This window comes from Pezoporus wallicus, unplaced genomic scaffold, assembly GCF_028554395.1.
Source record: "Pezoporus wallicus isolate ANWC-B61680 ecotype Strahan unplaced genomic scaffold, APGP_CSIRO_Pwel_v1 contig_5104, whole genome shotgun sequence".
Classification (NCBI taxonomy): Eukaryota; Metazoa; Chordata; class Aves; order Psittaciformes; family Psittacidae; genus Pezoporus; species Pezoporus wallicus.
The window spans coordinates 942207-958008 of NW_026637335.1; the positions used below are offsets into that span (position 1 = coordinate 942207).

The following is a 15802-nucleotide window of genomic DNA, read 5'->3' on the forward strand; positions in this document are numbered from 1 at the left end:
CTTTCCAGAAATACCAGATTTTGCTCCTAAAATGTATTCTACAGCAACATACATGATACTTTTCCATGGGCAAAACTGCACAGCAGCAATAACAAAATCAGGTCTGTGGTGCTTTATATTAACATTTATCTACATCCTCATTTGCACTGCTAAAATGTGTATTATTGTGCTATGCAGCTACATCGCTATGAAAAATTAATTTTCCCTTTCCTTCCTCCATTAAAATTCTAAAAACTAAGTCATCTTACATTTTTCTAGTAAAAAAACAAAACCAGAAAGCAGGCCAGCAATAAAGTCATGTATTATCTTTGCAGGTGCTAGACACATCCTCGCTTCATCCATGTCCATAATACTGCTGATGTTGGTATAGCTGCTGTCATGAACTCTGTAACATGCTTCTCACTTCCATTGGGTTGTAATACAAGCTAAAGTTATCAGGACAGCCTGTATCTGCAGCCTTTATTATGATGCTGCTTGTGGTATTGTGTGCTCTTTTCCTTCCAGACAAAATTGTCCACATATTTGATGAAACTAATTAAAAACTGGGCTCTGAAACCCACCCTGAAACAGGATGGGACTGACACAGATCCACAGCGGCACACAGAATATTCATTTCCACGCTCCTCCACTGAGCCATTTCTCTCCAGGTGATGGGAGAAGCAGGGACATCAGAGCTGCTCCCACTGCGGCAGCCAACAGTGCTCAGCAGCATCTGTGAACATCAGTGTTGAAGCCACAGTTGGCTTCAAGACCTAGGGCCAGGACTCAGGGGTGAGAAGGAGAGAATAGGTCTACCTCTCGTGCTTCTCAGGGCTGGGAAGGACAGAAAACTGACCAAAGTCTGACCCTCAGCCATAACTCCGACTTCCACGTTTCCTGAGGAAGAACTCTGTGCAATTAACTTCTCTCAGGACTTCAGTTTGAGCTATAAATATACCCCAGGGGAAATCAAAGGCAAGGGCAAGGCAGCACAAATGCCACAGAGCACTTTTTTCTGTGGTTAATTGCAAACCCTTTGGCTACTGATGTCCCCTGGAATATTTTTCCTCTCACCCTCAGTTAACTTGTTCTCTGCATCTCTACCAATGCAGTCCTTCAGCCTCTTCCAAAGGACTCCTGACTTGGTTTTGAAGGATGGGAAGGAATCAGGGCAATGCCCAGTAAAAGCAAAGCATCCTTTCTTACTGCCCTCTTAGACAAGTATTACTCATTTCTTAAGTGTCACTTGCACTCCTTACATCACCGAGGCCGATGGGAATTTCTGATTCAGCAAGGATGGTCACTTCAGTCTTGGACACGTATGAGTCAGATTTCATTTAACTATTTTATTTGCCACATGCTCAGCCTCAGCAGGAATTGGTTTTGCCCATCTGTTGCAGGCATCTTACCTTGCTGAGAGTGGAGGTGCTTCATGTCCAAGGAAATAAAAGCAGAGTCCATTTACTAAAACCACAGATAATCCACAACCAACAGTATACTGACAGAAAGCTGCACGGGTTTCATCAGAGAGGTAAGGATTTATTTAAAAGAAAACCATTTTTTAAAGAAAATTAAACATTTTTACAATCTTGATCAACAATCACCCAGATTTTCATTGTAACATCCTCCACCTAACGCAGTACAAACGTACATTTGCAATAACATTAGTGTCTTCATTCATGTATCCTGTCAATATATTTCCTATGTATGGTATGCACAAAATAATGCCCGAGTCCTGCACGCCTCCACCTGCCCACAAGGTTTTCAAACCAAGGAAACATTTTCCACTGTGATCAAGCTTTGCAGGAGCAAAATTTGAACCCCAGTAGTTCAAACTTGGGCTTCAACCACATGGTCCAGTCTGGTAAAGACAACCTGACTCTTTCACTATCTGGTTGGGTGGATCAGTCTCTTAGAGGAAAGTTTTATCAGCCATGTTCCAACTGATTTTTCTTTCTTTCAGGAGTAAATCCAATGGTACATGACTATTCATACAGACAGAGTCTTAGGAGGACATATACAGTATAAAAATACGGTTGAGTAGTATTTTAGAGAGAAATTAATTTCAAATTCTATATTAGGAAAAAAGGAAACAATGACCTTTACTTCCTCTGTTAACAAAGTATGATTCAAGCCTTAACATATTCATCTGAAAAAGTCTGTAGTGTGTAAATGTTTTATTTCCCAACCTAATCCTTGGAGTGAAATAGTCACATCCAAACCATATTCACCGCTCCAGCTAAGTCGATCAGTCACGATGTAAACTGTGTCCTGCGGCTCTTCCTCATGCATGCTGGGTTTGAGATTAGTAAGTTTGGAGTACTGAATTCAGAGCTATTCCTATTGGTAGTGTTGCACAAACTAAACAAAGCTAAAGAGTGCAAGAGCACTTCTCTGGCTTTCGATGTTTCGATATTCTGCTCCTGTGATAGCTGAAAGCTTATCTGAGTCAGGTTATTCCTTACCCAGCTGCAGCTGAGGAGGTTTGTTACAGAACCACATCTGGTCAGGTTTTCTTCAAAAACCTCTTTATAGAGCTCTGCCACTTTTGTTTCCATGTACCTGTTGAGCACGGAGTTTGAAAGGGGCTCCTTACAGAGCACAATACTCCTTTCCCCAGCTTCATCTCCAGGCAGGGACTTCACACTTGGTTTTTCGGGATGCTCACATGGAGGGGACTGACCTAGAGGGATATCTGCAGACAGTAGAACAGGGCCATCGGGAAGTTCATCCCACGCATGGTCCAAAACACAACCTGAATCACACGCGCGGTCCCCCACGCGGTCTCCCCCAATGTGCAGGTCAGGGTAGTTTTGGTAAATGCTGTTGCACAACCAGGACCTGTACAAATCCACCTGATCAGTATCCTGTTCTCTCCTGGGGATATGCAAAGCCGGTGACACGGTTCCTTTAACAAGCACTTTGTGTTCCTTTGCAGGTTCCTTTTCTACAGATCTCCACTGAGGACTGCTCCTGGGCTCCATTTTGCTGCTTCTAGCAGGGATCTCACCCTGCTTCTCATGTCCATCAGCAAAGCCTCTGATTTTTGGGTTGTCTACAAGTTTCTGTCTCCAGATTCCCTCTTTATCCTTTCTGGGTGCATGAGATTTGTGAGGCTTATCTTGATGACAGCTTTCTTTATACATGAATCTAGTTAAGATGCCTTCCGCCAACATGATGACAAGTGTGAGTAACAGCCTGATCAGCAGAGTTCCATGTAGTCCTGTGAGTGACAAGCAGAGTACCTCAACCTTCTCTGGACAAAGAGGAGCAATAACAAAAAAGTCACAATGTGCTTTTCATAAAGACTGTGATTCTTTTGCTCTCTCTCCAAAATACTTACTTTTAGCAAACTTCATGCTTTTCTACAATTCCAACCTCTATACCATGTCAACAAGTGTCATTCAGTAGGTATAGGAAGGGCATTAACTGGGTCCTTCATCTCTAATGCAACCTCTGCTCCTAGTAACCTCTCTGTATTGTGGCTAGCTGAGATAGATCACAGTTATAGGCTATAAAATCAACAAAATTATTTTACTTGTCTATATCACTACCATCAGTTGCAAATCAAGGTTTTCCACTGAAAGACAACAAGTTCCAAGAGCTGAAGGAGTGACACAGGAAGGAAATCAAGATCAAATTCAGACTTAGAGGTTGATTCTGAATTGGTCTGAGCCCTCCTGTGAGCTGCCAAGGACCTTTAAAAGATGATGATAGTTCAAATACAGCAAAACTAACATGTAGTTCACATATAGGAATGTTTTTAAAGCTCCTCTTAATGATGATTTTAAAAGATAGATATTAATTTGTCTTCCCCAATAGCGATAAGTAGTATGCTTGTGTATCTGTAGGCTTTTATCAGTCAAGATAATCAATATCAATCATTGAAAATGATTGATAAATGAACAATTAAAAGCTGGCCAATATGCCTCAAAATAATCTACTGTGTTTAGCAAGTCTTTACCATTCCTTTTCAATTCACCTACTGTTAAAATCAGTGGGAATCTTTCCACTTAGTGCCAAGTCTGACCTAAACTCACTAAGGAAACGATCCCCCAGCACTCCTCTTATGGAGGCATGGGAAAGATGAAGAAAATCTGTCTGTTCTTCAAATGCCTTTTTAAATCTCTGAGTAATTCAAGTACCTTTACGTGCCTCTAGTGTGCTAATGGTTTGAAATAGGGGGCAGAGGCAAGGGATGAGGCAGCTTTACTGCAGAGTACATACTACATCTCCCACAGAACGTGACACACTGGCATGCTGTTGAGAATACACCCAAAATTCTACTTGCATCATGGACAATTAAGGCTCAATACTTTTCACTGGGCTGGCAAGTTCCATCAGTAGGGATGCCATGCAAGTCACTATTTAGCCCTCCACACCAATGAAATCACTGCAGATTGAGTATATATGATATATAACCAGAAAGACCCTCCTCACTTCACTCATTTGCTTCTATCAATCAGCCATCAAACTTGAAACACTGGGTCACTTTTTTTAATCCCAATACTCCTTCCAGAAAGCTCTTCTACAACTCCAATTACTTGAAAGATGGGATATTTTTTATTTCCCACCTGTTGGCACGTTACAGCCATTTGCTTTTTCTTTTCCAGGGTTCTGTTTCAGCTGGAAAGGCACTGCTCCTGAAGCTGAAGGCAACACTGGAATTGCAATATGCCAGCAAGTGAGGCAATACACCATGCCTTCTCCTGGTTACATTAGCATAATCATTTCTTTTACCTACGGGATCATTTACATATGCTTCATGTACCTCTGAAAAATGGGATATAGGTACCCAGATCTTTAAGCGCTAAAAACTATTGCTGCATTGCTTTGAAAATGGTCATAGTGTTCAGTAGATGGTCACAGTGTTAATGTAGAGCTAAAATACGGGTATCTTAGCAAAATTGCCTTCTTTAAGTGAAGCAAATGGTGCCTGCATTCTGGAACAAAGAGTGAGGAAAAAGGGCACAAAAAGCCCAGACTTACCAAACCTCGTCAAGTAAGGGAGGCGGATGGTCACATAGCCCAGAACTCTCCTACTGCAGCAGCTGCACAAGAACAGATTCTTACATACCCTTTCTTCACTGCTGTCTGTGTGGAAAAAAACAGTACACATGATTTAGTTCCCTTTTTTTTTCCCTTTTAAAACAGAAGTGATCCCACTGGAAAAGGGCACGGTTTTTGAATACCAAGTGACAGCAGAGCTAAAAGAGGATGTTAAAAAAGCGAACGGAGTCGTTTCTGGCTGTGGTGCAATGCTGATGAGTTGCTAACTGCCACAGTACATCACTTAACACCAACTAGGTCCTCTGAAGGATCACCATGTCTTACTTCACCCGGCTGTTCAAAACCAAACCTGAATTCCACCCAGCACTTCCATCTAGAGCAGTTCAGCTTCGTGCTGTCACGCACCTGACTTACAGAGGCGGTGATATTTACATTTCCCCTTTTGAAACAAATAGCCAGATTTATAGTCTTGTGACCTTCTTCTGATGGGGAAGAAGTAGCATGCAAAGTCACTCAATCCAGCTTCTGTATTTGATACATATAAATGTGAAATAGAAGTTCACTACGTTAACTGTTTTATTCCAAGCCTAGCTGCTGCAAGTCCATTTAAACCATCACTATCTCATTTTAAAACCCCAACTTCTTCGAGTTTTCCAATACCTTCTCCCACAGCAACTCCTTATTTACCCCAACCCGAGTTCGAGCTCTCCGGGGATGCCTCTTCTGCCAGGTTTAATGACAGCGGCACAGCGAGCCAGGTTTCGATCCCAGAGGGGCGTTTTTGCAGCGGAAAGGCGCTCACGGGGCTGGGATGCAGGTTTTAGACACCAAGAAGCACGATTCCTCCCTCCAGAAGCACACTTCAGGGGGCCGCCGGCTGGCGCGATGGCCCCCGATGGGAGCGATGCGGCCGCAGCACGCAGGGCAGGCACCGAGCCCCGCGGCGCTCACGGACATCCCTGACTGACATCAGGGAAGTCCAATGGGAGGGCGCGGTTGGTTGCCACAGCAACACCCCGAGGCGGTGGCCGGTACCCGGGGTGGGGGGGGTCCTGCCTGGACCAGCCGCCGGGCTTCAGCAGATCCGTGAGGAGGAGGCAGCCACCGGGATTCACCGGTAACGCCGCGACCCGTCCGTCTGAGCAAGGGCTGCTGGCACAAACAGCGAATTGCTTCTGTGCGCTGGGAAAGGGCTGAGAGAGGAACGGAGTCCCGGGGGAATTACATCGCAGCTGATGTTACATCAGCGATGTCGCTCGTTTCCCTTAAAAGGATGTTGAAATGTACTGAGCAACTCGGAATGAAAAGTCCAAGTTCGTGCCCAAGTCTTCAACAGGCAAACCTGTGAGAGAAGTTACTCTATGTAGAATCAATTTTGCTCCTTCATGAATGCAGCATCTTAAACACATGTATTTTACATACTCGGAGTACTCCATGCTCAAGGTGCTCACCTCCTGTAGTGAGCCAGCAATTCTCTACTTCATCACCTAAAGCTGACTTCTAGAAGCCGCCTGCATTTTCCAGTTGTTCTGAAAGTTTACCAACCCAGTTCAAAATTATTAGTAATAACCTACTGAAAACAAAGAAAATAATGAACTGTTCAATCTAAAACATTCTACCAAGATCACATCATACAAAAAATTTGTAGAACACTTCCCCAGGGAAACTCATTAAAAGATAATTACCTCTTAATGACTTATTTGTAGAGGGATTATTCTGCATGGTTAGTGCTACCTGATCTATTCATGGGTGTAATCCATTTCCAGAACAAGTGCAGAGGCTGTCCCAATCTCTGTGAGAAAAGAGGGGGGGGAAGGAATGTGGCAAAAATACAACACCAGAACTGGGATCTGGAATGGACTACCTGGATGTGAGCAATAAGGAAATACCTTGATTTTCCCCTTACTCCTTCAGTCAGCTCATCATCAGAGGCTGGGGAAATGTGAACACAGACCGCCTCCTGCTAGGCAGTGTCATACACACATTCCCACAGCACAGCAAAGCCCTGAAAAAGCAAGACTTGGTGAAAGAGGAAAACGCAGTCAGGAAACCTGACTGGCTGGTTAGAAGGTGATGGATTTGTCTCAGTGCCTTTTTAAATCGGCTATTAAAGTTCTCATACCATCATGGGGAAAACACAGATCAGCTCTGATAAAAGTCCTTAACACAGGTTACTGATCAGTCTGAGTCTCTCATGTTAATGGATTTAAATTAGTCCTTTGGAAAAAAACCCAGAACATTAATTACATTGTTCTTGGTAAGCCTTATTCCTTGCATGCATCAAATTGTGGGCCTGAGTGCACAGGACTGGCCCCTGCCTTTTCCTCGTATCTAGAAAAAACCTTCCCACCCAAAAGCCAGAAAATCAAGACACAGAGCAGATCTTTGTATACTCTGTGTGTTTGTGTGTGTGCATATATATATATATATGTATGTATGTGTGTATATACATGCACACACTCTCACCCCTATCTGAGCTGCTCCAGAGCCCCTCCTCAACTGCTGCTGTACCTCAGGTTAACCCATTCTGGGCTTTGTCACTGTGCAGTTAAACTGAACACACTCTCTGAAGACCTTTCATTCAGGGACCAGCAGGCACCTACCTCCACTGCGCACCCCTCAAGGCATTTCTGGTATTTGAAATCTGTGCAACACCATCTCAATGATACAATCAGACTTTACAGAATTTGCCATGAGATGCAGATTGAGAATATTGCATGAAAAAAAGAATGAAGTCCCACATGAATTGGTAGAAAAGTTTATTACTACAGCGCACACCACTGCGACCTGAAACAGCAAGTTAAGTAAACATTATATGCACACATGCAGTGTGTTTTCTAAACAGATTTTTGAAAACTCTTATTACATTAATGAATAGCAGCATGGGGTTTTGACTTGGTATGAACAAACAAGAAACATGGAGATTTTTCTGGGTTATACAAGTGAAGAGCATATACAGGAAAGGTAAACGGGATTCACTGTTAATTCAGAAATAGCACCCAAAGCCCCTTTTCCTATCTTACACAATGGACCATTTTTTAAGATGCTAAAGTAGAGGAAGTCAATGCAAGGGACTAGCAATGAACACCATTAACAGACATCATAACTGGTGGTTCTCAGTTGTGCTTCAGTTGTTCAGACAGAACAGAAGCTGATCATATAAATGGCATGCAAGCAGCCTTACAAGCCACTCTTGAAAGAAGTAAGTTACTGGCTTCCTTTGGAGGATGTGGATTGAAGACTGAGATTTGGGCAACCCCGAGGGCAGTTTGAGGGCTTGAGAATGCATCTTCTGAGGCTCTACAGAACATCTTTTAGGTGGTGCAAAACTTCAGCACGTAAAGCTTAAATTAATGAACCTGCTGGATCCACCAGGCACGAACAGAAGGTAAAAAAGGAATAGTTTTAGTTTAAAAATTTATCCTACACTGCCCTCTGGCAACACAAATATTTAGTAACATAGTTCCCTAAAAGCTAATTAATCACACATTGCCAAAAAAGCAACGGGGACTGTCTGGCACAGCCAGGCTCTGCAGGCATGGGATGAACCCAATTTGCTCCATCCGCTTCCCATTTATCACAGCCTTGGGGAATGAGGGGGGAAGCAGGTTAATGAGGAAGTGTATTCAGTGCTCCCCCAAAACCCAAATGCCTCCAGTGACTATTTTGGGTAGAGGTATTCTAAGTAATTAAAACCCACTAGTTGCAACAGGTAAGAGCTCCAACCCAACAGACGTAACAGAGGAGCAGGGCATGTGTAACATGCGCTTTGCTGTACAGAGCTTGCAGCGTTTTCATTTGGAAGCTCCACTTCATCCAACTGAAGGGACCACTTCAAACCGTGAACAAACCATGCGAACCAGTCAGTCGTGTGAGAAAGCATTCTAAACCGATTTTATTGGAATGATACAGGAATGGTTAATATACACGGTAAATCCTCAATGCCTGCCTTCTACATAGAAAACCAACAGATAAATGAACAAATTCCGTTCTTGTGCCCATTGTTAACCCAACACGGGTACAGTACAGAAAACCAGCAAACAGGCAGCAGACTCCCAGCACTCCAAAATTCATGCAGGATATCTGCATCAGAATGAACGCAGGTTTTACACACAACAAGGAGTTATTTTCAGTATTTTTCTGTTTGTGCTGGTGCCTTGTTCCCTGGACAAAGAAATAATTCAGTCTGTCTCAACAGAGCTTTCTTAGGAATGCTGACACAGTCTGAACACTACCATATGGCGAGGCTGGGGGACCAGGCGAGGGAAGTGACTTTGCTTTCTTAAACCTGGTGATTTTCTTGCCCATCAGAAGCAGAGACCAACTTCATTTCAGCATGCTTTGGGTTGCTGAATTTGGCAGAGATTTCCAATTACATACTCCACAAAATAATGACTGCAATTTACAAAACTTACACCATTACTTTCCTTACAGAGGAAACACAGCAAACAGGCATGAGCACAGTGACTCGCGTGTCAAACCCCACTTTCTTCACAAGGCTTCCATACTTTCCCCAAAACTCGTTTAGAGTTTACTTAAACACTAGCTGAGACACAAAGATGGGGCCAATATTAAGAAAGAAAAATCACCTAGGTTCAGACAAGTGAAATCATACTGAGCAACAAAAAATCAGACACTGGGTTTAAAACATAACCTAACTTCCATCCTCAAACAGTCTTAGAAATAAATTTCACAGCATTTCAGGAATTACTGAAATATGATTTAACAAAATTACTGATGAAGCTGCTGACGAAAAAGCACAAAGGCGTGTGAAGGCAACATTAATCTATCCCTGTGCTTTTTGATACTCTGCTTGCTTATGTAAGCACAAGCTTGAAACTGACCTCCCAGGCTCCAATTCAGAAGAGATAAAACATGAATTAAATGTCATTTTAACTAACTTTAACTCACTTTTACACTGGATCAGGCAGTAGTTTCACCATGAGCTGTCTGGCAGCAGAGCTGCTCTCCAGCCAACAGCAACAAGCTGCATTCTAACACACATTGACAGGATCATTAGTGGTAGTGAAGAGAACAAAAGTCCCAAAGAAAGGTTGGTGAGGGAACTATCCAATTACTCCACTTTAGAACATCTTTGTAAGCGTTGAGTTTTGACTTTTTTCCCCATTCATAAATTTCAGACTTTGAAACCAAGAGCTCCAATCAGTTTCAGAAAGTATTTAAAAAGCACTGCCCAGATTTTAAAGCATCAGTGTAAAATAACCACATGGCAATGCACCCTTTCGCTGATCTGTACCCTTTTGTTTCTCTGTCTTCACAGAACAAAGAAAATCAAAATTGTGTGCGTGGAGCCATTAGAATTAGCCTCCAACTATGCCAAAGACTAATTATCTTTCTTCCTGTGTTTTGATGCTTTTGGGGAGTAAGTATGTGGTGCAGAATGCATCTTAAGTTACCCACACACTTTCAAAACCTGTTTCTCACCCTTCAGGGCACTTGTAATTATCTGTATTTTTGCAGAGTATGGCCAAGAAAAAGAGTCTCTCTCAGGAACACTGGGAGAACAGACAGGTTAATATTGCACCGATACAAGACACTTTAATGGATCTGCCGTTGCTGCAATAGCTTTATGATATGGCAATAACAATGGAAAAAAGTTTTTAAACCTTAAAAAAAAAGAAGTCTCGCTTAATTACAATATTCTTGCTATTCAAACATTTATTTCCTCCTTTGAAAAAATACTATATGCATCTAATGACTACTTGAACATGCAATACGATGCCTAATGCTATAAGCAGTGTGAACTGGCATTTTTGTAGAGAAATACATTAAAGGCTTTCACCCTTACACAGGTAAGGAAATGCCATTTCTGGCTGTTTTGGCTTATTTGCAGGAGTGCCTGGGGATTAGAGCAGTCGTCACTGAGGTGCACTGGACCTTGCACATAGATGTGTAATCGAGTCGTGCTTAGGCAGCTGTGTGATGAACTTGCCAACGGAAAGGCCATCCGTTGCCCAAATCCCTTTTTGTGAAAAGAGCCCACGTGGATCACTTACATGAGAAAAACATGGCTTTTTTGTTTGTTTTTACCATCTGTACAGTGTGTTACAATACAAATCTTAAATATTCACTCTACAAAAGAACAAACACAACTTTCAAAAGTGACTACAATGGCTATACTACACAACACCACCTACAATTTCATCTGAAACCAGAAAAGACACTGAAAAATTACTGTGTAATTCAGTAACATTTTTGAGGCAAATCAGGCACTAAAGTTACTATCTGACAAGGTTTTAGATGCTGTTTTCCATGTTTTAAATACTTGGATCCCTAGGTATAACCCCATTTGTATTATTAGTACTAAAATAGTTTCTTTACGTTTACACAAAATGGACGACTTGCCAAGACAGCTTGAATTAGGTGAAAATCATTCATGTCCAATTGCTTCATTCCTATGCTTCCAACTTGGCAGTAACACACTCCACGCTCTCTAACTTTATGTTCACATTGTCATCTTGTGTTCAAATTTGTATTAGGTGAATGCTGCAAGCACCAATCAAATGTTAGAAATCACACCTACATTTCCTGAAGCAGAGACAATTGTACTATTTTATAAAAAGCTGTGGAAATTCCCTTTACAGAACGTTTAAGGCAGTTGAAATTCATGCTTGCTGCTTTGCCAGTGCTTCAGCTTCCTGAAATAGCAGAAGAGAATTACACATATTAGTACGTCATGGAAGGCGGTAACTTACACTTACCTGTGTGAGTGTATGACACAACAAAGTCTGCAGTGGTACATGATTAAGAAGTGAGCAGCACTGAACCCAGTTTAAGATAAGAGTCCCCATCACCTCTAATGACATTACAAAACAAGTCCCATACGGTGCTGGCTTCAACTCCGGTTCTGAGCCATCCCAAGTAAGACCTGCAGGAATATTCCAACCTGTGCCCGCAGCTGGCTTTGACCATAAAAGTTTAAAACAAAAAAAGGGGGGGAAGAGGTCTCAGGATAGATGCTGTACCCTTTCTGAACCAAACCCCACTGAGCCAGCATTTAGCCACTGCCTCCTGGAAGGATGACTGGAGCAAGCTGCGAGTCCTCAGCTGGACACAGCCCAGAGCTGCTCAAGCACAAGACCCACACGTGAGCCCTGTTCTGGGCTGGCAGCAGGTCCGTCCTGGCACCGACAGTGCTGAGTAATCCCAGCTCCCTGCTGCACTGCAGGGGGACAGGAGCCAGTAGGGACACAGAAGAAAATTAACTTGCATTATTCAGTTGTCTTTCAGCCTTTGTAAGGGGGTCACAAAGGGGAAGAGAATGACAACAGAAGAAAGGCAAAATTAACTTTTTCTTTTTTTTTTCTGAAGATGTTTTCTACAAGTGTACTTTTGATCGAAGATTTATTTAATCACCTGTTAGCAGCAAGGAAGATAAAGAATCCTGGCGGTCTCACTACAGCACTTTAGGCTGGACAGTGTGGCTTATTTTAAAGGAAAAAGTTTGACATCTGCTGAATATGTAAAGCAGTTGTTTGCTTTTGTGACTAAAAAGAAATACTGAAGATAACAGACACAACAAAATCATTGCTAACACGAGCCAGCATGCTAAACACATAAAAAACAAGAGGAGAAAGGACTGAGAAGCAAATTTCCAAGAAGCCTGTAAGACTTGCAAGAGAGGGGACACGTGGGTGACCCCAGCCTGCAGGGCAGGAAGTACCACGCATATCTCCCTTATCTTAGACATGGTGGACCACTCTGGGTTTCCTGGCTGTCTGCCCAAGAGCCTTGCCTCCTGACTCAGGGGCGTGGGAAAGCCTCGCTTGGCCTGCTGTGCTCTGCTCCTCTCTGCCCACATATCACAGGCCAAAGAGCAGAGCCAGGTGTCACCGCTGCTCGTGCAAGGGCATCCAGTCCGTTCATGGCAGAAAAGGCAGGTGAAGAATGGAGGAAAGGTTCAAAAGAACTACACAGCGCGGTGAAAAAAAACAATGTTTGATATTCTCTAAAAGACAAGCGGCTCTTTGAAGGGTAAGAAAGAGGAGATGGTTCCTTTGGCTTTGGGACAACTCCACCAGTCATGAGCACTACAGAAGTGACATCCAGCGCTGTTTTTTCCTTTCTCTCCAGAAAATGCAAGACAAAGTACTTATCTTCAAAACAGGCAGTGGCAGACCAGGAAGGACTCCAGGTATTCCCCTCATCCCCAGGAAAGTGGGTACAAGTAACTCAGAGAACATACTAACCTATCTGTCTTGAAGGTCAAACTCTTATTTCCTCAGGTGTGGTCCTGCAAGCTTCTCAGATTTGACACTACACCTCTTTCATGCTTTTCCTTACTTCTCCCTCAAGGCCCCTCACTGAGCATGCTCTCAGTCCTTAAATAATTAATCAAGGCCTTTAACTCACAAAATCCTCTCCACTTAAGACCCACCCATATTGTCTGAGGTAGGGATATTTAAGATAAATAAAATGCAAACCTTTCTCAGGGTTTGTAGGTCTAATGGTACCCTCAGTGCCCAAAGCACAAACCAAATCACCAGGGCTCAGTAAATAGTTTCACATGCATTTCACATGCTTACTTCAGAGCTCTTCTTGTTTAGCATTAATATTGGACATTTGTACTCAGTCAACTACCTTTCCAAACCTCTCCTAATGACATCTAATGGAGGTTTACTGTCAAGGTCCTCTCTTGCACTCGCATACAGGTTGAACCCAGACTTTCCATTTTATGTAGCAACAGACACGGATGCAATGTCATTAACTACAAATATTACATCCAAGCTGCATGCAGCTGTGCTATAAATGCCAATTTCAGCATCGGGCAATCAGCTTGATTTTACATCATGTAATTGTGGGACAGATACCAAAAGTCAGACAAGCAGCAGAATGCACTGGATACAAGGTCACTTATGCAAAGGTTATCTTCATCAGCTCAAACGCACCTCCCCAGGCTGCAGCAAGCAATTCAGCATAGTACAGCTGCATTGTGATTCTCCTTCTGAAAACTCACCTTTTCCTTAGGTGAGGACAGAATCAGAGCAACTAATAGCCACACTGACTGGTTCTGCAGGCTGGCAGGTTAAGGAAGCAGCAATGGTCATACACATTACAGACACAGATGACCCGATTCGTTATGGCAGCACCTGCTCCCCAGTACCACTGCACTTCACATGAAAGGAAACACAAGCTTTCTTGCTGTGATCTCAGAGCTGCTTTCTTACTCCTTGGCTCCATGCTGCACACTCTCTTGTGCGATACTGTACAGATGTTCCCAGAAACTTAAGGAAGATTGATATGACTATGGCACTGTGTGCAGCTGGCCTTCCGACGTCGGCAACGCATGATGCTGGGGTTTTGCTCTCTGCAATTCTGCACAAGGCAGAGTTCTTCCTCACTACACCATTTCTACTGCTAGAAATCAGTCTGGCTCCTGAAACTGCTTCAGTCTGATCCACAACTTGTAATGCTCATCACTGACAGATCACCATCCACCTTTAAAATTAGGTCTCTTAGTGATGTGCACAGCATGACCTTCAACTCTTACATGAATAAAGCTGAAAGGAAACGGCGTGTTTATCCGTTGGAACAAGAAAGCTGGAAGTGACCTGGAGGATCCTGCTGTTGTCAAGTGAAACGTATAAAGCAGGCTTGTCCTATCCTATCAAAATCAAATGGAGAATTCCAGCTCATTGCATCCGCAAAGCAGCAACCCAGTTTGTAATTGGCGAACTAAAACAAGGCTTTGGATAACAAGCTGGAGGAAAAAATTACTCTGAAGCAAGACCACATTATTTCAAATACAATGACTCTGGTTTCAAGGTAGTTTCTAGTACAAAAATTCTTAGCAAAACTTCACATGAATTAATTTTTTCACTGAATTAAAAGAATTCTTTGGGTTTGTGACAATTTTTTTAAATCTAGATTTCTTGTGGGTTTTTCAGTGAACAACTGAGGAAAAACAAAAATACAGTGGTCAGAAACAATTATTTCTAGTGAAGAACTTGACCCAGCTCTTCTTTCCAAAGCAATGAAAGCTCTTCCATTAACTTAAATAAGAACAGGGTGGCTCTGCAGTGAGGACACCAAAAAAGCATTTGTACTGAACACTGAGTTCTTCTCATAGAAGGAGGGAAGTTGCCTCCAGGGAACACCAGATCCTCCAAATAAACCAGCACATAACAGTGTGTGCTGTGATGTTGGAGCCTGAAAGTTATCAGATCCATGGGCAGGTTGACTGGGGCAACACATAAAATACCCAACTATGAGCAGAGAAGAACAAGATGTAGAATACAGCTTGGGGTTTCCTGTGAAAAACGTGCACACCTACCTTTGAACCAGGTGGTGCAGTCAAGCCTAAAAACGCATATACCGCGTTGTTCTCTCGTGCCTCGAAGAAAGCTTCATAGTCCTTCACCAAAGGAGTCCACGAAGGAGGGGGAAACAAAAGGCAAAACATGAGTTGTCAGAAATAGCCACAGCTCAATTTGTGTTATCAAACACGCACCAAGCAAGCTGCTTCCTGTGGCCGAATGCAAAATTCAGTGGACCCTCAGGTAATTGTTCGCACTAATCCCATACCCATTGTACCGCCTGAAAAGAGAATATCACTGTCTGGAGCAAGAAGATGCTGCTGTGAGGTGCTTCTGCCTTTCCCAGAGGGAGAGCTTCCATAGCAAGGCAGTTATTGTCACTGGTCTGGCCTGGATGTCCCTCCTGCAGGAGCGGGCTGAGTCGGTACCTTGTCATCAGTAACACTTATGTGCCCAGATGTCATCATTGCTAATTACTGAGGAGGAATGGCAAGTGTGCAACTATGGACATTAACTCTTAAACCTGTTAAAAGTTA

General features: G+C 42.9%; 2 protein-coding genes across 4 annotated transcripts in view; both read right to left on the reverse strand.

Moving 5' to 3' along the window:
• Positions 1-1468: 1468 nt before the first annotated feature.
• Positions 1469-5668, reverse strand: LOC130596802 (TLR adapter interacting with SLC15A4 on the lysosome-like). 3 transcript variants are annotated; one of them, XM_057404764.1, is made up of 3 exons: positions 5650-5668; positions 4969-5073; positions 1478-3202 (listed from the first exon to the last, which is right to left on the reverse strand). In XM_057404764.1, the coding sequence occupies exon 3, from the start codon at positions 3153-3155 to the stop codon at positions 2232-2234; it is 924 nt and encodes a 307-aa protein (XP_057260747.1). In that variant the 5' UTR covers positions 3156-3202; positions 4969-5073; positions 5650-5668; the 3' UTR covers positions 1478-2231. The 3 variants fall into 3 exon arrangements, with proteins under 3 accessions (XP_057260745.1, XP_057260746.1, XP_057260747.1); XM_057404762.1 differs by lacking the exon at positions 5650-5668 and having other exon boundaries at positions 1469-3235; positions 4969-5461; XM_057404763.1 differs by lacking the exon at positions 5650-5668 and having other exon boundaries at positions 1475-3202; positions 4969-5459.
• A 5334-nt stretch (positions 5669-11002) lies between these two features.
• SH3BGRL (SH3 domain binding glutamate rich protein like) overlaps positions 11003-15802 on the reverse strand; it is a 30789-nt gene continuing 25989 nt past the window's right edge. Inside the window, exons 3-4 of the mRNA XM_057404765.1 lie at positions 15284-15364; positions 11003-11648 (exon numbers count right to left, since the gene is read on the reverse strand). Coding sequence (XP_057260748.1) covers positions 11616-11648; positions 15284-15364 — 114 coding nt within the window. The 3' untranslated portion in view covers positions 11003-11615. The remainder of the gene's footprint in view (positions 11649-15283; positions 15365-15802) is intronic.